General features: G+C 60.2%; 1 protein-coding gene across 2 annotated transcripts in view; it reads right to left on the minus strand.

Moving 5' to 3' along the window:
- Positions 1-21,316, minus strand: part of Rasgef1a (RasGEF domain family, member 1A) — a 28,311-nt gene that overhangs the window by 6,439 nt on the left and 556 nt on the right. Inside the window, exons 1-2 of one of the 2 annotated variants that reach the window (XM_013508393.1) lie at positions 21,301-21,310; positions 683-883 (exon numbers count right to left, since the gene is read on the minus strand). In XM_013508393.1, coding sequence (XP_013363847.1) covers positions 683-877 — 195 coding nt within the window. In that variant the 5' untranslated portion in view covers positions 878-883; positions 21,301-21,310. Of the gene's footprint in view, positions 1-682; positions 884-21,300; positions 21,311-21,316 lie in introns of those variants that run through there. The other variant, XM_013508392.1, reaches the window with a different exon arrangement.

The raw sequence follows: 21,316 nt of genomic DNA on the forward strand, positions 1-21,316 counted from the left end.
GGCCACGCCACAGTAAGAATGTGGCCTGCTTGCAGGGCAGGGCCATCAGCGCAGCTGGGAAAGCCTGGTGGGTGGGGGAATGGCTAGTAATAGGCCAGGGGAGGGGAGGGCTGGTCAGTGGGGGTGTGCCTGTGGGCAAGGGGATCCCCACAGGGCTCTGAGCCGAACCACCTCCACAGGCACTGTGGCCAGGCCTTCCTCAGTCTAGGGTGCCTACTCCTGGCTCCACCACCCAGCCCTGGCCAGGTGGACAGACAGGCGTGGCCATACATGGGCACATTTTCCTGGCGACCTGAGCTGGGTGAGGGCACTGGCCCTGCGCCTCCACACTGTACGGACCTCAGGGTGTAACGGTCCCAATGGGGGAGGGCCAGGATGCCGTGCTGCATCCTGCTGCACACCTGGCAGATGCAGGGACAGTCTCTGTCCACAGGGTGGACTGGGAACCGTGGCTTCCTACCCACGTGGCTGACCCTTCGCCTTCTGGACACAGGGGCTCTTGCAAGAGCCAGGCTTCTGGGCTCCAGGCTAGGCCCTCCTGCGTGCTCCTTCCTCCCCAGGGCTGGCACCTTCCCCTTCCCCCTACATACTAGGCCCACTGTCTCCTGCTGCTCTCGGCTCTATCTGTCCCCAGCACTGAAGCCAAGTCCCCCTGCATCCCTCCCAAGGCCAGAGCACTCACATCAGGGTAGTAGTCTACAGTGGGGACCAGGTGCTCCATCAAGGCCTCCAGGGACCCAGAGACAAGACGTCCATCTTGGAAGATGAGGTCCCCAGCACCACCAGCACTGCTGCCCCGCTCCCCCATGCCGGGCTGTGCCTGTCCGCTACCGCTGGGCCCGAGGATGCTGGAGAAGACCACAGATGTCTGGGGCATAGTTTCCTGGGGAGGAACGAGACCATGAGGCTTGGGGTACCTCAGGCGTCATCCCAGAAGCCTGCAGCCATTATAGGTGTAGTTTGATGAATGTGACTTTGGCTTGTGCTCCCGCACACCAGCCCTACCCCCTGGGGTGACACCCAAGCAGAGGGCAAGTATGGAGAGACACAGAGAAAGCACAGAGACCCGGCCCAGGCAGGCAGGGTTTGATGTTGACCATGCAGCTCCCAGGAGAAGACACAGGTCCTCGGCATGAAGGCAGCAAGTGTCAGGTTCTGCAGCCCAAGTGTAGCATGCAGGGACAGCGGTCTGAGGCCTGGGCTGACTGCATACCCCGCCTGGCGTGGAGCAGGGAACAAGGGTAGCATCAAAAGCTGAGGGCAGATTCTGCCATAACTCTAGGGAGCTGGTCAGGCGGGGTGCAGCACAGAAGGGTGTGCCTCGGACACAGAGTAGAAACCCAAGCTGGGGCACCGAGCTGAGGAGGCAGAGCTCAGAGCAGGGCCCGGGAAGACCCAGCTCTCAGAGTGAGAGGCCTGTGAGGGGCAGGTGCCCAGCGGGGCCTGGCCACCCTGGTAGGGGTTGCAAAGTCCCCACCACCACCACCTCATGTTGCAGCCTGGCCTCTGCTAGGAGGTCTTGGGAGGTGGGGCACAGTTTCCCCACTGTGCAAGGCAGTAGGCCAGCAACTTTGAAGGTCACCCTCCCACTGGCCAAAAGGCTCCCAGGTCTCTGGGTCAGTGGGCATGGGCACAGAGGACCACAGCTGGGTCATGCAGGGCGGTCCCCACAACCTCCCTGTCTGTCATGGCCCCACACAGGCTTGAGGCCTTGCTGCCCCCTGTGTGGTGGCCCTTGAGGTCCTCCTTGCAGGGAGGGGCTTGCTCAGGAGCCCACCACCTTGGGCTCCGTGGCCCCTGCACAGCTCTGCTGACTGCCACAAGCCCAGGCTCAGTTTCCCCACTGTGCAGGCACAGATAGCCACGGTGGCTTCACTGCCCCAGAGGCCCGGGGCTGCTGCTCCCCAGACACTGTAGAGCATGGGTCCTTGCCCCACACCGCAGCAGCCAGGGCCTGCACCTCAGTCAGGAGCGAAGGGTCTAGGCCCTACTCAACAGAAACGGGGGTGAGCTTGACATCTGTGTGGACAAATGGTGGAAAAGAGGCTGGGCAAGGAAACCCTGCAGCTCCACACCCTCCAGGCACCCCACCTCCAGGAAGCTGTCTGAGTAAGGCTCAGCAGCTGGTGGGAGGTGGGAGCAGCTGTCCTTCCCATGTCCCTGCGCAGGCCCAGGACGCTCAGTGACCACCTGTGTGGTGAAACAGTGCAGGTGGCCCTGGCCTTCCCCACCCTGCTGGGCCTGGCACCTCGCCAAAGGCCATGGCTGTCCCAAAGCGGGTCCCAAGGTGATGGGTGGTGGGGACCTTGGTCAGGACCCAGCCTAGAGTCATCAGAGAGGGTGTCTTCCCTCTGCAGAGGTGACAGGGATGATGGGAGGCCCTGGGGAGCGCTGTGCACAGGAGGCTGGGGAGCCAGAGCTGAGCCAGGCAGCTTCACCCCAGAGCTGTTCCCATTGTGTGCTCTCGGTCCCCTGGACCCACAGCCGACGCACATGACACTCTAGGCCAGTGACAGCAAACCTTTTAGAGCTTTCAGTAATACAAACAGCCCGCCACGGCACACATGCCTAAGGTTCACCACCACTGCTCTGAGCTGTGTGTGGTCCCCAGGGCAGCAGCTCAGCCCCTCTCCTTGAGGCCAGGCCCCCGTGCACAGCCAGGAGGCAGAGGTGCAGAGTGCCGTGCTGCAAAGCCAGGTGGCTAACCGTGCACCAGGACCACCTGGGGACATCCCAAGGCCACCTTGCCCAGCTCCTACCCCAAGGAGCCTGATTGGGGCCTGGGGGGGCTGAAGCTCCCCCTCCCTGAGGTCTCCAAGTGCCTGGGGAGGCTCTGGTTGTGCCCAGACCCACAGCAGCATTAGGCACAGCAGGGCCCAGGCCAGGCAGGAGCCACACAGCCCCCACATTACAGGCAGGCTGCACCTGACAGCCAGCGGCCCTCACAGCTCCTCCTGTGCTGAGGGGAAGGCAACACCTTGTAAATATAGAGCAGTCAACACAGAGAGGGGTGTGAGTGACTCACGGCCTCCTGAAGTCAACCTCAGGTCTCCTCATCACCCACAACACACAGGCCACAAGAGACACTGGAAACCCAGGTCCTGGGAGAGAGAGGGGCCTCTACCAGCTCCGGCAGCCGTGTCCGGACCTCTCTGTGTGTGGAGTTCCACTGCTGGGCCTCAAAGAGGGTGGAGACTGGCACACGTTTCCCTGCTGGTCGGACGCACAAGGACCAAGCCCTTACTCTCGGATCCTTTTCCCAGGCACCTGGGACAAGAGGCCTCCTGGGAACACAGCAGATGCCTCCGCTTCTGAGCATGCACACGGCACGCACGGGAACACAGACACACGCACAGGTGAACACCCCAGGCACACAATCACATATACAGGTGCACACACAGGCACACACATCCTCGCACCTTGTAGGGACAGCTGTGCCAGAGCAGTGGGGGACCCAGGCCCTCAGCCTTTCAGAAGTGCAGAGCTGAGAGTAGGTGCCTTCCACAGCACAGCGCGGTGATTCAGGGAGGGAGGGAAGGCTGGAGCTCTACCAAGTGACAGTGAGCTCCCATCACAGCTTCTCAGGGCGTCAGAAACAGGTGACACCCACTGCCCACTTCTCGCGTGGCCCCCAGCATCCCAGGCAGCACAGAAGGGGACATCTGACAGACATCCTGGGCAAGGGCTGGGCAGCTGCCCAAGAGGACAGCTAGGCCCACACACACCTGGACACTTTCCTGCCCCAACACGGTCCTCCTTCCACTTTCAACCTCCAGGTGTCCCCATGTCAGGTTGGGGGGGTGGCACCAGTCACCCAGGAGCCTCTGGACCACAGAGTGGCAGTGTCCTTGAGACCCAGGGCGCCCAGCTGCATCCCAGCCTCACTGCGCAGGGCCTGCTGTGTGTGGCATTTCCACATCCTGTTGCGTGTGGCGTCTCCACATCCATGCTTGTCCAGGCCTGGCCACACATACCCTGCCCGTCCTCGGTGTGCTCCCTGCCCCCAGACCAAGGACCAGCCCCCATGGTGGGGCAACACAGCCTGTGGCCTCCAGAAAGACGGACTCCTGTGCACAGGGGAATAGGCGTGGCACTCCGCCACACTGGCCAGAACACTGACACCCTGGCACTGTCCCCCCGGGGCTACATTGTCACACCCAGGCAGGAAGGTGGGCAGAGGGGAGGTTGGTCTGGCTGAGCTCTGGGCTTAGCAAAAGATGTATCCTTGGAGCCCTGGAGGATCTGTGCGACACTTGTACCTAGGCCAGCACGGTGCCCAGTCTTGGGAGACTATGACTCCAACCTAGAGGGACTGAGGCAGCAACATGCGAGGTGGCCGGGTGTCACAGACATCACCCAGCACAGCCAACCCAGGACAGGGCCCGGCCTCCTCCACCCACCTTTCCATTTCCAGCACACTTTCAGGATTCTAGATCCCTGGATCCTGGTCTGCAGTTCTGGGAATGAGGGGGAAACAGGGAAGCGGCAACCTGCCTTGTGCACTTCAAACCTCCACCACAAGGACGCAGAGTGCCTGGCATGGTGAGTGCCTGGCATGGTGCACTCCTGTCTGCAGCAGGACACACAGATCACCTCTCAGCTGGGGACACAGCAGGCTACTCCTCCTGCACTGCCTCCCCACCCCACCCCAGCCCGCACCACCCCTACTGTTCCTCCAAGCTCAGACACTCGGACCCTCTGCCTGGCAGCTGGCAAGGGCCCATTCCCACAACATCCTGCTCGGGATCCCAAAAACACCAGGAAAGAGGCTCATCCAGGACCCCAAGCGAGCAGCCCAGCGTCTTGGGGACGGGGTCTGGTGTGCATAGGGACTGGGAGGGGCTGCATGCTGAGGCGGCAACGCAGATTCTATTTTTCAACTCAACTAGAGCGGAGGCTATTTTTAGCTCAGCAAGCTGCAGGCATTGAAATTAGCAGCTCAAGATTACACCTCCTGCCGTCTCACCCACCAGCAGGGTCTCTAGGGGCTCTGGGAGGCAGGGCCATGGCACCCAAGGCTGGCTCAGAGGCTCTGGGGCCATGCTGGCCACCTGCAACAGGGCAGTGATACAGCAGGTTCTGTCGGTCCTCCTGGGCTCAAGGTCTGGTCCCTGGAGGTGGGGGTGCACCTCAGAGCCCTGCTCCCTCCCCTTTCGTTCACTCATTCATTCACTTGTTCACTCATTCATACACTCACACACTCATACTGGCAAGAACAGGCTAAAGGTGGGGACCAGTGAGGCAGCCACTTAGGCTCTGGCTCCTTGCATGCCTGAGTGGGTAGGCAGGTACTGGAACTCTCAGAACAGGGCTGTCTGGCCAGGGGAGGCTCAGGGCTCTCCAAGGGGAAATGATATAAGTCAGGCGAGATGCGCAGGTGTGTGGGCCCTGCGGCTGTGGGACCTGTGCGTGTACACAGTGCCCCACCACCCTCGCCGGCCCTGGAGCTGCATCCAGTCCCATCTCAGCCTGGGTGGGGCACAAGTGCTCAGCATGGGCCTAGGGACCCACTGCACCCTCCTTGGGGTCCTGGGCCCCGAACCTACTGCCACCACCCTCGTCCTCTCATAGCCTGCCCAGCCCATGGGGGCGCCCCTAGGACCTTCCACTCCCCAGCCTGAAGCTTCCACCAATCCTGTTCTGCCTGCAGCCCCACACTGCAGGCAGGGTCCCGAGTGGCTGTGCACCACCATGACAGTTTCTGTCCCACAGCTGTCCACTGTGGCCCAGTGGATGGTGGGGTGGGCGCTGCCCTCTGGGCCCCCTCATCTCCAGCACCAGCATAGCAGTGGACCCGGCCACCGATGCAGAATGTAGAGGAGTCACCCCTGCTCCCAGCAAGTGAGTGTGCCCACTGGCCTATGGAGTGGGAGATACAGGGGGCCTGTGCTATCCTGCAGGCCCCTGGACTCTGCAGGGTGGGTCCTGGGGACCAGGAGAACCCCTGAGCTCCACCCCATCCTCCCAGCCCACATCACCCTCAAGGTATGTGACAAGAGCCTCCGTTTACCTTGGCATAACTCCAGAGTGGCTGCAGGGTCTCACAGGGTACCCTCTCCACACAGACCTGGCCCCGGGAGCAAGGCCCCAAGCTCTGCAACAGGCTCATGCCCCGGCTCTCAAAGCTCTGCTCTATGCCTGGTGCAGTCCGCACTGGCTGAGGAACCACACCCTCACCCCTCACTCCCGAATGTGAATTCTGCCAACACTGAGTTTTCTCCTCTTTTCTTTTTCTGTCCAGTCAGCTTCTTCTGGTGGCTGCTGAGGGACAGACTGTCATTGTCCATAATAACGGCCCTATTCTTGAGGCTGGATGCCTGGGCGGGGCAGGTGGGACTTTAGAGGACCCTGCCCTTTCCCAGCCTTCACAGGCCCAGGCCGGGCAGGATGGAGCTGCCTAGGGGTCACTGCCCGTGGGCAGCCCTGGGACTCCCAGAGGCCTACGCAACCACTGGGCTACCAGCCCTAAGGTTTCTGGGAGACGCCCCCTGGAGGAGGGAGGATAGGCAGACTGTAGACCCCACCCACCGCAGCACCCCTCCCCTCATGGACATCCCCTGCAGGCAGGGCAGGAGGTGTTGCTGTGAGTCTGACTGCCCTGTGGCCACAGACAAGGACACGTGGCTGGGCCAGAGCGGCTGACACCATGGCCGCCTGTGGGTGCGGGGGATGGAGGAAGAGCATACAGTTGCTTTAAGTGGTGTCTGTTAGATGGAGCCAAGTTGCTTTATGCATTTAGAAACAAATAAAAACCAAGTTCCCTCTCACGGACTGCTGTCCTCCTGGCTGGTTGTGGCACATCCCGGGCCAGAGTCTCTGGGACAGGACAGGGCCTCCCCAAAATTGCCCAGGAGCGAGTGGCACTGGCAGGGTGCCCCACACCCACCACAGGGGCTGCAGTACTGAGTCCCAGTAAGATGCACATCTAGCCCTTGTCTCCTCTGCTGGCACACGGCTCCTAAGCCCCCTTGCCCCCACAAGGTGCCAAACATGTTCTGAATGGAAACGAGGGGACAGGAAGCTGGGCTGCAAGAGGAGGGCTGGTGGCAGAGTGGGTCAACATGGGAAGTCACATCATTGACCATGGCACATAGTGACACCTTCATAATCCCAAAGACTGGGCTCCAGAGCAGAGCATGCTGGGCCCCCAGGCCTCACCACGCACCTCTCCCCTGGTGACTGTGTATCCTTTGTCCATGTCCCTCATAATCAGCCAGCACATGCAAGGGTCTCCCGAGCCCTGTGAGCTGCCCTTGGAGAGATGCTGAGGGTGGCAGGGATCCTGATGGGCCTGTCAGTCTATGAGGGGCATGGTCGTAGTGGCATCTGAAGTGGGGCAGTCATGGAGATCAAGCCCTGCCCTGTAAGACATCCAGGCCAAAGGCGTCAGGGCAGAGGGAGGGAGAAAAGGAGGAAGGCCCAGTGGGCTGAGCAGTGAGCAGAAAACACTTGTCCTGTCCCTGTTGGAGGGAAACTCTGTGGAACACAGAGCTGTGAGCACCCCCGTGTGGGCAAAGAACAGTAGAAGATGCCAGGACCAGGTGGCAGATGTCCACCCATTAGATCCCAACAGCTGTGTCCTGGGCCCAGGCAGTGAGACACCTACACAGACCGACGCACAGATCCTGGGCCTGAGGACAAGACAGGCACACCCTCCTGCGCAGCTCCTTCCACACTGTCCAAGGCCACCGGGGAGCTGAGGGGACAGGGGGCAGGGACACAGCATCACAAAACTGGACACTAAACTGAACCAAAATAACCCACCTGTTACAACACATTCCCAAGGCCAGGCATGGTGGTGCATGCTGTAACCCCAAGACTCAAGAGGCTGAGGCAGGAGGATCCTTGCAAGTTCAAGACCAGCCTGGACTAAAAAATGAACCCAAGAACAGCCTGAACTGCATAGCAATACTCTGTCTCAAAAAAAAAAAAAAAAAGAAAGAAAGAAAAGAAAAGAAAAAGAAAGAAAAGAAACACATTCCCTAAACCATGTTTGTGTGAAAGGACAAGGCAAACTTGACACCCAGACTCATCAGAAACAACCTGCGTAAGAAAACCCTACATCAGGAACAAGGATGATTCGGCCAAAGCTGTACACAGAGAAAAGTTGGAGACTTCAGGTGCCCCAGGAGAGCAAAATCAAGCTCTGGATCCAAAGGCACAAAAGGGTCTTAAATAAGACAGATGGCAGCAAAGCGGACAGCAAGGATCAGCAAAGCGGCACATGCAAGGATTAATCCAAGGAGCACAGCTCCGCATGTTAAATTCAAGTCTGACTGCAAACACACAGAAAGGGCAAACCCCGTGCAGCTGCGCAGCTCAGGGGCAGGCGCTTGTCCAGCATGTAAAGCTGGGCTCAGGCTTGGCCTCCAGCAGAGCCAGAAATCTTGTAAAAAGAGAACTCTTGCGAATTATACCCAGAAAAGGAAAGAAGGAAATGCAAACCTACACTGGGCATGGAAAGGGCTCATGCCGTAGACACGAAGGAGAAACTAAAAGAATCCACGAGGATGTCAGACATGATAAGAGGCTCTGGGATATTTCTAGGAAACATTAATAACCAAATCAGACTAAGCATGTTTACAGCCCAAGGGAACCAATGACTTGACTACATTCAAATGACATCGGCCGGCAGCCAGGAAACCTCAGGGAAACCAGAGCAGACACGACGACCACAGCGAGCACCCCCGGCTGCAGGCCTCGGGCGAGCCTGTGATTTCAAACCCTTCCCACTACACAGTCCCCATCCAAACGTTGTCCTGCTCATTCTGTGGAGCCCCCATGACCGTGACTCATAGCCAGGACAAATATGTCCCCGGTGGGCAGTCACACTGACTCCTACCCGAGGAGAGTCTCTCTGAGAAGCAACTAAAGGAACTCAAGCATCTTGGGCACAACTGAGCTGGACCCCAAGGGTTATTCCAGGAGAGTTTTTCTCAGGAAAGCTCTCAAGCCAGCACAGGAACAGGCCATGGAGGACACCGATGGTTGTGCGGGCAGAGGGCAGCCCTGGATGGCTCTCGGGACCCATTCCTGGTGCCCACTCCGCCATGAATGCAGGGTGGGGTGGCTGTTGGTGAGGGGACATCTGTGCGCTTGGGGCCAGCTCAGACCTTGGCAGTCGAGGCCTCTCGTTCCCAGGAGGGTCTGGCCAAGGACAGCGCTAGATAAGAGAACACATAGGAAGCCCAGAGAAGCAAGGCTGCTGCTTGGTGGTGAAAGGTGACAATGAGGAAAAACAGGCTGGCATTTCTTCAGAGACCTCACCATGCCATCCCCACAAATACACCCTGTCCTAGCTTCCTAGTCACTGGGCGAAGTACCTGACACCCGCAACATAAAGGAGGAGACACTTATTTTGGCTCAGTTTTAGAAGTTTCAGTCCTCACAGGGTGGAAGGGCCTGGCGCAGGAGAGCTGCTCGCCTCACCGCAGCCAGGAAGCAGAGAGAAGCAAGAGCGGAAGAGGTAAACCGCCTCTTCCCACCAGACCACCCAAGGGTACATGAACAAAATGAGGCCCGTTCACAGACTGGGTTCTCCCGCAGCCACAAAGAGGAAAGAAGTACTGACCCGGGCCACGACGTGGATGGTGCAGAGTGTTATGCTGAGTGACAGGAGCTCGAGCCAGAGGCCTGTGTGTTTCCTCTTTTTGTGAAATATCCAGAGCAGCAAAGCCACAGAGCCGTGACTGGATCAGCAGTCTGGGGGTGCAAGATGAGGGGTGCTAGCAACGAGTACAGGGTCTCTTTCTGGGATAACAGAAGTGTTCTGGAATGAGATGCCACATGGGGATGGTCCTGCAGCACGGAATTTGCTAAAGACCACAGAGCCACTCACTTGGAACGGGGAGCTTGATGCTGTGAGAGCGATCCGTCTCCACTGTTTAAAAAGGAGGGCGACAGGACAGCACCCAGCTGCCTCCATCCTCCATGAAATGAGGGGAAGGGACCTGCTGTGGATTAATCCACATTGCCTACCAGGAGTAAACAGCTCACAAGGCTTTCTCCCTTACATTGCCTGCATCTTGTGGTTTTTCCTACGCACCCAATGGTCACCTGCTGAGATGGGAGGGGCCTCCCACACTCCGAGCCAGGAAAATGGGTATGATCATAACCGACCAAGTCTGACCCTCATGAAGCTGCTCGGCCACAGGAAGACTCAAGTACCAGACCACGTGTGCCAAGGAGCTCCCCAGGAGTGGCAGGGTAAAAAGGGGTGGGGCGGCTTCATGTCCCCAGTCATGTGACTTCTGGGCAGACTGAGTGACCCATCCACATGGCCCAGGGAATGTTCCTATAAGGCTGCCATGGCCAACTCAGTACCTGGCAGGTGTGTGGAGACCAACGCACAGGCAGTGCAGATAGCACGGATTCGCCAAGCAAAGGGACGCCCCCTCCAGATGGGACAGAGGGGCGGCGCGAGATCTTGCACCCTCAGAATACGTGTGATTTAAAGTGTGAGAATTGTTTATCCATGGACTTTTCCATCCGCTGTCTTTTGGCCACAGTGGATTGTGGGTAACTGAATCCTTGGGAAAGCAAGATAGCAGATGGGGGGCTGCTGCAACCCACCTGGTGACAAAAGTACCCAGGGCCTACCCACCCCGGGTTTGGGAGCTGGGGGTCGGTAGCCAAGGTGTGGGCAGGGCTGCCCCAGGTCCAGAGGAGCCCCTCACTCCTCCCAACCGTGATGCAGCAACCCTTGCCATCCCTTGGTCTTCTCTCTGCGCCTCTACATCTCCTTCCCTGAGGGCCTCGGGCACTGGGTTGAGGGCCCAGCCCCAGTGTGGCCTTGCTGTGACTCAACTGTATCTCCAAAGGGCCCCTCACAGGTTCCAGCGGGACATGGGTGTGAGGGACACTGGTCACCCAGGATGGGGCCCCTCTGCAGGGCCTGGCATCTGTCTGTGGTAGTCCTGGTGCTTTAGCACACATTTTCCTTGCTTCCACCGGCGTGTCTGAGCGCAGAAAAACCCCACCTAACCTGAACCACTTCATCTGAGTCACAGGCCAACTGTAGGGCCAAGGGAGGCTGAGGCAGCCAGCACCCTCAAAGAAGGAAGCCTCCCTCCATGCCTACCGTACCCACCCAGGATGGAACTGTCCGTGTTCACAACTCCACTTACCGTGTGGCACCTCCCCACTGGGCCCTAAGGAGCTGTCCCGATAATCAGCAGTGTCCATATTCAAACTGCCCTGCAAGGGCCCCACAGGACACATGAAATGGCTGGTATCTGCCCTGGAGGGAGGTGTTCTGCCCTGGGCACGCAGCAAGGGTGAGAAGGGGAAGGTTCTGGACTTTAATGAGGACTGACTCAGAATTTGCACACTGATCAGTGCAGGTTTGAGAGGAAACAACCAAGGAAGACATTGTGTTATGTACTGATACCTCACCCCACAGCCACCCTGCAGGGTTGGAAGCTGGGAGCCAGGGCCAGTTGTGCTCTGGGAAGGGTGAGCAGGCTCAGGAGTGGGACTGCAGGGGGAAGGAGCAACAAGACTCTGACAGGGCACCAGGACAGCTGGGGGCCCTAAGGGACGGTGAGAGTGGAGCCCACCATCCACCCATGGCTGCACTCCTGGGTCTTCCAGACCTCATTCTCTTGGCTGGGCACTGCAGAGGACGGTCCCCCCGGGACCACCCTTCCCATCCTCCTGCTCTACCGCAGGGCTCCTGCACCCACCCCTGCCACCACACAGCCAGGGCAGCCTCCCAGGGCATGGACTGACCCTGCACCCAGATCACCCCCCACCACAGGGACAGGGTCTGGCAGGCTGCTCTGACAGTCCCTGTGTCAGCACAGAGGCCAGGGAAGGACGAGCTGGCCAGTTCTGGAGGGCCCTCAGGGCTGTGCCTCATAGGAGGAGTAAGGATAAGGCCAGAGCTCATGGCACCTACTCCGGCCAGGAACGACATCACAGTGGGTCCATTACTCCCTGCAGAAGTGGCCGCTTCACAGACACATACATGGAGCTGGAGATGGACAGGGCATTAGTAAGGCCAGAGCTGAAACCAACACCAGGACTCCACAACAGGACACCCAGGCCACGCACAGGGTGGCTCCTGATCTACAGGAAGAACCTGGCATGGGCCACCCACCCACCCACTGACACTGGCCTCCAGGCCTGGCCCAGAGCTCAGGTGCTGTGAGGCCCTCTGTGGTCCATGACGCCCTCCTCCCTCCGCACGTGCTAGCAGCGGGAAGCAGGAGAAGGAAGCAGCAGCGGTCCCTGCCCTCCTGCCCACTCCCCTAGTTCACACTCCAGCAGAGGCCAGCCTGAGAGTCCTGGCCATCTGGGCCTAGGGCCTGTGTCAGAGCTAAGAGCCCAGAACCCAGAGCCTGCCAGGCCGGAGACCATACAGTCCCAATCCAGAGAAGGATGGCTGCCCCGGGCAGGTCATCATGGAGCTGCACCTGAGACCAGGGGCTCCGGGATGGGTGGTCACGTGAGCAGCGGGTACCTGGCCCGACCACACAAGGGGGAGAGGCCGGCGCCTGCCAAAGGGAAGGGAGGAGGCCCTAACTCAGCGGAGCACAACCGGGACAGGAGTCTGGGGAGGGGCCTGGGGAGGGGCCTAAGAGTGGGCGGGCCCTAGGGAAGGGGAGGTGAAGCAGGAGGGGAGGGGCCTAATAGACAGGGGCCTAGGAGGGCGGAGCATGGGCGGGGAGGGGGTGAGGAGATGGGGGGCTAACCGGGCACAGCTGAGCTGCGGGAGGGGGCCATAAGGGCTGGGGCGGGGCCGAGGGGCGGGACCGCTAGGGAAGGGAGGGGCACAAGGGCAGGGCAGGGGCAGGGGCAGGGCAGGGACAGGGGCAGGGCAGGGCAGGGCAGGGCAGGGCCCAGGCCAGGGGCGTCGCGCCCCGCCCCCCCGGGGTGGAGGGCCAGGGTGCAAGATCACCATCCGCATCCATCAGTCAGGGGCCTGGGCTGAGGGTTGGGCGGGCACGGGGGTGGGACAGCACCATGTGGCCAGGAAGCCACTGGAGGGGGCTGCAGGGAGGGCCCACTTACCCCGGGATGGAAAGGGCCAGGCTCCTGCCCCCAACACGCACAGAACCCAGAGGACAGGAGCCAGAGGACGCCAGCCAGGTATGGGATGTGGTAGCCTGTGACAGGGGACCGTTCTTTCTGTGGCCTAAGCGGGATGAGGGAGGACCTGTGCCTGCCAGAGGGTGGACAGGGGTCCCCATGACCTCCCTGCATTCTGCCCATTGCAGCCACAGGGGTCTAAGGAGAACCCCACACCCCAGGCTATGGCTCGCTGCTCACTCCATCCGACCAGGAGCATCACAAACCACACCAAGTCCCATGGGGACCACATTTCTGGGGGAGGTGGGCACCCCAGGCTGAGTGCTCACTCCTAGAGGCTGTGTTTTTCCTGGTGGGGGTTCTGGGGGAGCAGCCAGCAGCTGAGTCCCTTATTGCTGGGTGGCTTCTGTGGGCTCCTGGCTTCTCTGAGCTTGCTTGTGCCTCTGCTGAGCTGGAGGTGCTGGGTAGGGGCACAAGCTCCCAAGGGTGCTGCCTTCCCTCTCCTTCCACTCCAAAGCTCCCTCCACCTCCTCCCTGGCAAAGTCAGCAATCATGTGTGGAGTGAGCCACGTGGACATCTCCACTGGGTGCTACCTCCACACAGTGTCTCCTGGACTGGGTATTGTTTGGCGTGGGACAGTGAGAAAGATGCCAAGGAGTGAGGTTACCCAGGGGTCGTGGGAACCTGTCCAAGTCCCAGTTCCTACATGCCAATTAGGGGACATCTGATCTGGGTCATCTGTGCAAAGGAATTGGGCCACAACACCAGGAAACGCTGTCTGAGCTAAAGCTGAGAGCCAGCCCAAGGCCACTGTCATGTCCCTGTACGCTGGAGACCCCTGAGGACTGGTCACACTTGGTTTCCAGCCCAAGCATTGCTCATCACAGGCACACACAGGCCCCCACTGCCCTCACCATCTCTGCCAGCCCTGTGGCCCCAGCACTCTGAAGGACTTCGGGAACTTGAAATCACAGGCGAGGATCTGGGAAGTTCTAAGTGTCAGCAGGCTCTGGAACTCCCAGAGGACTTGTGGAAGCACGGCCCTGGCATGTCCAGGAGGCCCAGCCAGGGTCCAGCGGTTCCCAAGGCTGCTGACAGCTGCCCAAGGACCCTACTGGGAGGGCTACGTATAGAACGGTGTAGCTGGAGGAGTGTCCCCTGCCCTGCACAAGCTGGCATCTCTGCTACTGGGCCCAGCATCCTTGGAGGGAAATACCCCAAGGGCAAGTCACCCCAACATCTGAGGACTGCTGGGAAAGCAGGTTGGGTGCCACCCCAATGTGGCGTCACAACAGGGGAGGTCAGCTCAGAGACCTGTGCCCTCCAGAAGACAGAGGAGCTAGGGGAGATGGGTGTCTGGAGGGGGGACAACGGGACAGAAAGTGGCTGAGCTGCAGAGAGGGCAGGAATCAGGAAGATGGGGCCTTGCTAGCCCAGGAAGGCGTCTGGTTCCCATTCACAAACCAACTGTGGCAAGGCCTCCAGACAGCTGAGGAGACTGAGCAAGCTGGGTGGGCTGTATGACAAGAATTGCTGTTAGATGGACGACCGTAACTGGGAGGCTTTGGTAAGAAAATGTCCACATTCAAGTTTCAATTTAGAGTCCACATCCAAAAGTATACAGGGCCAGTGACTGAGATCAGGTGCAACCAAATACTTCACCTAATGTAAAAAAGAACAAGAGAGGAGAAGAAAGGGGCAAAGAGAGGAGAGAAGGGAGAAGACAGTGCAAGGGAAGATGGAAGCGAGAAAGAGAAGGGAGGGAGGGAGCGATGGAGGGGGAGAAAATGAGCACACATAGCAAGAAAGGGGGCGGGCCACTTTGTGCTGAATCTGGTGGTGAGGATGTGGGGGGCTGACTTGCTTCCCACCTTTCAGTATGTTTGAAATTTTCAGAATAAAAGTTCAGTTAGAACCACGGTGTCAGCACGTGACCACACCGTCCGCGCAGCAGACAGGAAAGGCTGGAAATAGCACCACATGCACACAGCGCTGTTCACGCTCGAAGGTGATGCTCGGAGGTGGAAGGTGCTGGGACGGGCGCAGTCTGGAAACAGCAAGGCTGGGCCTCTACCAGGCAGGTCCAAAGGCCACGTTTGGAGAAGGACACCGTAGGTCTAGAATGTGCAAGAATGTCTTTTGGAGCAGAGAAATCTTTTCTGTTCCTTCGAACCCTGAGAAAGTACTGACAGGCAACCACTTGTGACCCACAGAAACTAATGTCACAGGGCTCCCACCTGATGTGAACATTACCCAACCCCCCAAATCATCCAAGATACACAATGGCTCTTGTTACCTGCGTTTTAAAAATTCTGCACAGCAAAAATCCTAGTACACAAAACTAGTACAATAAATTAGGGGGAAAATTATTTGCAATTCATCCTCCAAAGTATTGTTTCCTTTCTAGAAAGAGCTTCTTCAAACCAATAAGAAAGCAGCCAACACCCCGCAGGAACACTTAACATCACAGACACCAGAAGCAGCAGGCCTGGCCTGAGGGAGAGGCTCAGGATCGCTCAGGGTGAGAGAAATGCTGACCAAAACCGCAGGAGGCCCCTCTCACCAGCCGGGCGAGGTGAGGGCTAGGGCAGTGGGCAACAGGTGCTTGACACAAGAGCCGGCTTCACACCGTGACCAGCGCACACAGCAGCCATCAGGAACAGCTCTGGGACAGGTCCGAGAGGCAGCATTAGCCGTGACACCCACCCCCACAGACTGTGGAAGGAGTGATGCACTGCGTGTGCCCAGGGCCGGCCAGGGCAGCAAATGACATGGCTCCCACCGCAGGGGGCATCTCAGGCTGGGGAGACCCCCAGGGCTGATACTTGACAGCGCCAGGGTTTATGCACTGAGGCGGGGCCGGGCTTCCAGGTCTGCCATCCCCTTCCCCGGGACCCTGAGAAAGTCATGTCCCTGGCTTCCTCCCATCTGGGGACGGGGGTGGCTGACCTGTGGTCGCTGTCTGTCCCCTGCCTCCTGCAGCAGCTTCTGGGCGAGGTGGACGTAAGGCAGCCTCGGGCCCGTTGCCAAGGCAGCCGAGGACTGAGAGGCAGGAAACTGAGGCGGAGCCAGCGCTGCCACCTACTGAGGACGCAGAGCCACTGCCAGGGACCACGGCTGCCTCAAGACCCTCACGCCACGGCTCCAGCATATGAACCAAGGCCCACAGCACAGACCTGCAGCTCCTAAACTGGCCCCACTGCCCAGGGTCCGGACAACTCCCGAGCCCTCCTATGAGACCCCAGGACAGGTGCTCCTCACCTGCTGGTCACCCCAGGCCCTGCACCAGGTGTCATTGCTGGGTCATCCCATCCTTCCCACATTCCTAAGCAGGAAAGATGGGTCCTGCTCCACAGACAGGGAAACAGGCTCAGAACTACAGACTTTACACAGTTTAGTGTAGGATTGGGCTGAACCCCCAATGGATAATCCCAAGCCCTGCACTGTCCCTTCCACACTCCCCACCTGCGGGAAGGCCCAGGCCCCCTGTCCAGGACCCACTGTAGGGCTCTGTTCCCACATACCTGGGCAGGGAGCTCCCTGGACAGACCACTCCTAGCCCTTGGCCCAGGAGGGGATCTCCAGCCCTCCGGGCCTTGCCATATAGTAGTGATGATTTCCCACCAGGGACACCGTGTGGGCCGCTGGGCCAAGCACACTATCTAGGTAGGCTGCTCGGCAAGTCCCACGGACCCTGTGGTGGAGGGACATGGCACACAGCAGGCCCAGTGGGGGCCACACCACCTGCCACCTCTCCTACCCCCAAACTGCACCTGTTTGGGCCCTGCTCCTGTGGGTTCTGCCTCAAAAATCCCTCCACTTCTCCCACAGTGTCCCCATCACCTTCACACAGCTCGGGGGCCACAGTAGGGGTCATCAAGGCCGGAGAGCTGCATAAAACCCTGGTGTCCACCGGGTCACCAGCAGACAGCCTCCAGGGGGAAGCCAGAGTCCTGCTCCTCCCAGGCATCCACAGGTCGCCACCCCATCCACAGGAACCGACCCCTTGCTGACCCCCATCCCAATCCCCACCCTGGAACCTGTGTTTCCTCAAGTGACCCTAAACTCTGTACAGTCCCAGTGTTGTCTCCTCTGGGGCCTTTCGTGATTCATGCCTGTGCACTTCCCAGACCAGGCTTCAGAGCTGAGTTTCTGTGACTGTCCCCAGCTGTGCTCACGAGAGCTAAGACAGTGATGCTTCTCTGCCCACCAAGGTGCCCCCACCAGTGTATCCACACGGCTCCTCATGGGCCCTCCAGCCCCTCAAAGGGTGGCCCAGAGGGGATGCAGGTTGCAGGGGTCCCTCTAGGGACCAAAGTGCTCTGTGGAGAACAGCCAAATCTGTGCCCTCCTTGCCAGCCTGGGCCACTGTCCACATCTGTGCCACCATCCCGGAGGGGCCTGGCCTGAGGAACCCCAGTCCTCACTGAGCCCAGTGGAGTCCCCACTGCCAGCAGCAGAAATAATGACAAAAAATGACTTCACCCACTCTGAGGCAGAGACCCAGGAAGAACCCTGAAGCCCCGCAGCCTTCTGCTGAGTCTCCCTGGTCCAGCCCTGCCCCAACAGATCTGCCTGCCCTGCTCCAAGGGCATAGGCCTGGGTCCCGCAGCCGGGAGAGCCCTCTGCCCTGGCCAATGCCCACTCTCCCACCCCCAACCCCCATCCCTCACCAGCCAGTGCCAGGTTGCACAGCGACACCTTGTGTACCCAAGCTGTGCCTGCGAAACAGCCCAAGGGCCTGCAGGGTGAAGGCCACCTGCAGGAGGCCTGGGCTCCCACAGTAACAGCAGCAGCTCCAAGTTGATGCATTCATGCCCTGATGGAAGAACCTCCAGGTCTGCCCCAGCTCTGGGTCCCAGGCTCCATCTGATGGTCACATGGGTGGATCTGGGCACCAGAGATCTGGAGATTCCCATGGGCAGAGGGTGGGGGAGGTCCCCAGATCTGATTTACATTGGGAGGCATCCCCTCCCTGGCAGCCCCCAGTATGTCCCAGCACCCCCAGCAGCCCCTAGCACTTCCAGCACCCTCTGTAGGACACTTTCAGCATCCTCAGTACACCCCAGCACACCCCAGCATCCTCCCTAGCACTCTCTGCCTCCTCCTCAGCCTCTTCCTCAAGCCACTCTTTAGCAGTGTTGCCACGGCAACTGGATCCAGGGAGAACTCTCTTCAAGGTAGAGTCTGAGGGTGACACTGGGAACGGAAGTGGTGGTGACAACAGCAGTTGCTGGCCTCCGGTCCCACCCCCACTCCTCCAGCACCTGTCAGCTGTCCAGTGCCCCTCCACCATCCAATGCCCCCCAACATGCTCCCCTCCCCTGTCCCTCAGTGGGACCGCAACATGACCAACCTGAATCTCCATGGGTCTACACCCCTGTCCAACCAGCATCCCCATGTACTGCACAGTCCCCATCTCCAAGCTGCCCAGGGACCAGCCTTACAGCAGAGGCCTCGGCACCTGTGTATCAACCCTGCCTGAAAGATGCTGAGAGCCAGAGGTCCCCACAGGAGTCACCATCCAGACCCAGGGACAGAGGCAGCAGGAGCAGGGGAGGATGAGGAGAGGAGGAAGGCCTGGGAGGCAGGCAGGCACGGCTGGAGCATGGTGACAGCAGACCAGCCACCCACAGTCCCCAGAAGCATCCTGCAGGCAGAGCACACTGCTCACCAGAAGGTGGAAGCTGTGGGTGGGGAGTGGTGCACAGTCCCAGGACAGGAAGAGGGAGCCATGGGGCTTACTGGCTGGAGCCGGGCCGGAAGGCCAGGGACAGGGAGGAGGACCGAGCACAGAGGCCAGGCTTAGAGTCAGACCCAGCCCTGAGACTGAAGGGATGCGGGCCAGATGGCTGTGGGCAGCGAATGCGTGGGAGGTGAGGACGTGGGTGAGCAAGGACAGGTGCTGCTTTTACGATGCAGCCAGTTCTCTGTGCAGCACTTTCTCCAGGGGCTGGCATCGCAGGGGATGCAGGAGCCCGAGGGCGGGTGGGGGAGGGACGCAGGGGCTGGACCCTGGTTGGTCCTCTCAGCCCATCCTCCACCCCTGGATTCAGCCCTGACGGCCAGCAGCCCTGGGCCCTGGCCATCACTCATTGTACTCTGGCTCCTCCACACCCTTGCAGAGGGGCAACGGGGACCTCCTTGGTGGGGTCACACTCCAAGCACCCACATGATTCTTGGAGGCCCTTCAAGTCTCTGTGACTTCTCTCTCCACTGTCCTCCTCAGGCTGTGAGGGCCATCACAGGGGACCCTCTTTGGCAGGTGTCAGCACCGGATCGTCTCCGTGCCTAGGACCCGAGTCCCTGACAGCCTGAACAGGTCAAGATGCCCCAGAGCACAGGGACATCCTATGGGTAGGTGGCACCAGCTCATGCTGGGTCACCAGGCCAGGACACCATATCCACTCTCTTGCACCTCGGTGCCCACGGTTGCCCACAGGTGCCTCCCTCCCTTCCTTCCTCCACCCTGCTGAGCACCCTCCCTGCAAAGGAAAGTGGGCGGAGGCACTGACAAAACCAGAGCCATGGGACACTAACGATGGCCTCAGGGACAAGGGGGCAGAAAGGCTGGGGTGCGACATGAGGCCCTCCTGCCCCTCCCTTCCTCTGGGCAGGGCTCTCTGGGGTGCAGGGACTCAAAGTCTTGCCCTGCTCTCCAGGGCACCCTGGCTGGGCCTGTTCCCACATGCAGCCTCCAGGAAGCATGTAGTTCTGAAGCTGAACATCAAAAGCCAAACCCAGTGCCCTAGAGTCCCCCAGTATCCAGAGCCCCCCAGCTGTCCAGTGCCCCAGCCGTCCAGTGCCCCAGCTGTCCAGTGCTCCAGCTGTCCAGTGCTATCCCCTACAGGTGGGGACAGGTGTATACAGAGATCCCTGGGCCTCTCCTGCATCCCAGACGCCACAGAACTCCCAGGTCTGTTCCTACCTGGCCAGGGGGTGCCCCAGCCCTTCCCACGGGGGACTACAGGTGCAGGTGCAGCCCTTGCACCCTGCTGCCACAGGCCACTGCCTGCATCAGTGCGGGGGCGGGGGGCAAAATGTCCCTTCCTCCTCCTCTCCTGTCCTTCTCTTCCTCCTCCTCCTCCTTGTCCTATTCTTCTACTCCCTCTTCTTCCTCTCCCCTCTCTTCCACCCCTCCTCCTCCTCCTCTTCTCCCCACTCTCCTTCCTCCTCTCCTCCTCTCCCTCCTCTCCCTCCTCCTCCGCTCCCTCCTCTGCTCCTCCTTTTCTCCTCCTCCCCATCCTCCTCCACTGCAGTTGCTAAGCTACACCAAAATCCTCTCTGCTGTGTGAGCGGCTCTGCTCGGTTTCCACAACTGCCAGGTGGATGGGAGCCATGAGGCTGGCAGCTCCAAGACGCCTCCCAGAGAAAAACAACCTGGCTGCTGGCTCTCAGGCAGGGGACACCTGGGGACACCTGCTCACCTGTGCACACGAACACGTTTCACGACACCCACAGCCTGCCCACTGCACTCAGGCAGGACCCCAGCCCCACTAGGCCACGTCTCCAAGGTTCCACCCGAGTCCCTGCCCCCAAAAGGCCCAGGACCTCCCACTCTGGGCTCCTCCTCCTGGGATAGGGTCTGGAGGTGCCACAGCAGTATCACGGGTGTCACCATGGAAACACCCTCAGGAAGCCCCAGGACCTCCAGGGCCATGGCACCCACCGGGAAACCGAGTCTGGGGCCTGCAGGCTGGCAGTGCGGCATGACAGGTCGCTGCCAGGACCTCGGGGCTGCTGCGCTGCTTGGACACAGACCCAGCGATGGTCCAGGTGCAGGGCAGGCTGGCTGGACCGAGGTGGGCAGAGGGTCTGGGGCACACTGCCTAGGGGACACCCCCTGGGGGACACCGCGTGGGGACGCGGCCACCGGGTCCTTCTCACATCCACGTTGAGGGGGAACGAGGGGGTCACTGCCCTGAGAAGGCAGCGAAGCTGGAGACACAGGGGCGGGAATCTCTGCACCTCACAAACAAACATGCTCGGCGACCGCTGCCCCTGCCCAGCCTGGGCGAGGAGCTAGGTCTTGCACAGCCCCAGCTGGCGTGGGCCCGGGTCCTCAACACCAGCGTGGGCCCGGGCCAAGTAGGGATGGAAACTTCCACCCGAGCCCGCGTCCGGGACAACGTACCCTGGACCCTGTCACGCACGTCCCGGACCCCGCGCCTTGCAGCTCGCGCCCTGCACCCAGCTCCCGGTGCCCCGCAGCCCGCGCGCCCCGTACCCAGCTCCCCGCGCCATGCGACCCCACGCCCCGCGCCTACCTCGGTCCCGGCCCGC

Source organism: Chinchilla lanigera, unplaced genomic scaffold, assembly GCF_000276665.1.
Source record: "Chinchilla lanigera isolate Chin_1 unplaced genomic scaffold, ChiLan1.0 scaffold00145, whole genome shotgun sequence".
Classification (NCBI taxonomy): Eukaryota; Metazoa; Chordata; class Mammalia; order Rodentia; family Chinchillidae; genus Chinchilla; species Chinchilla lanigera.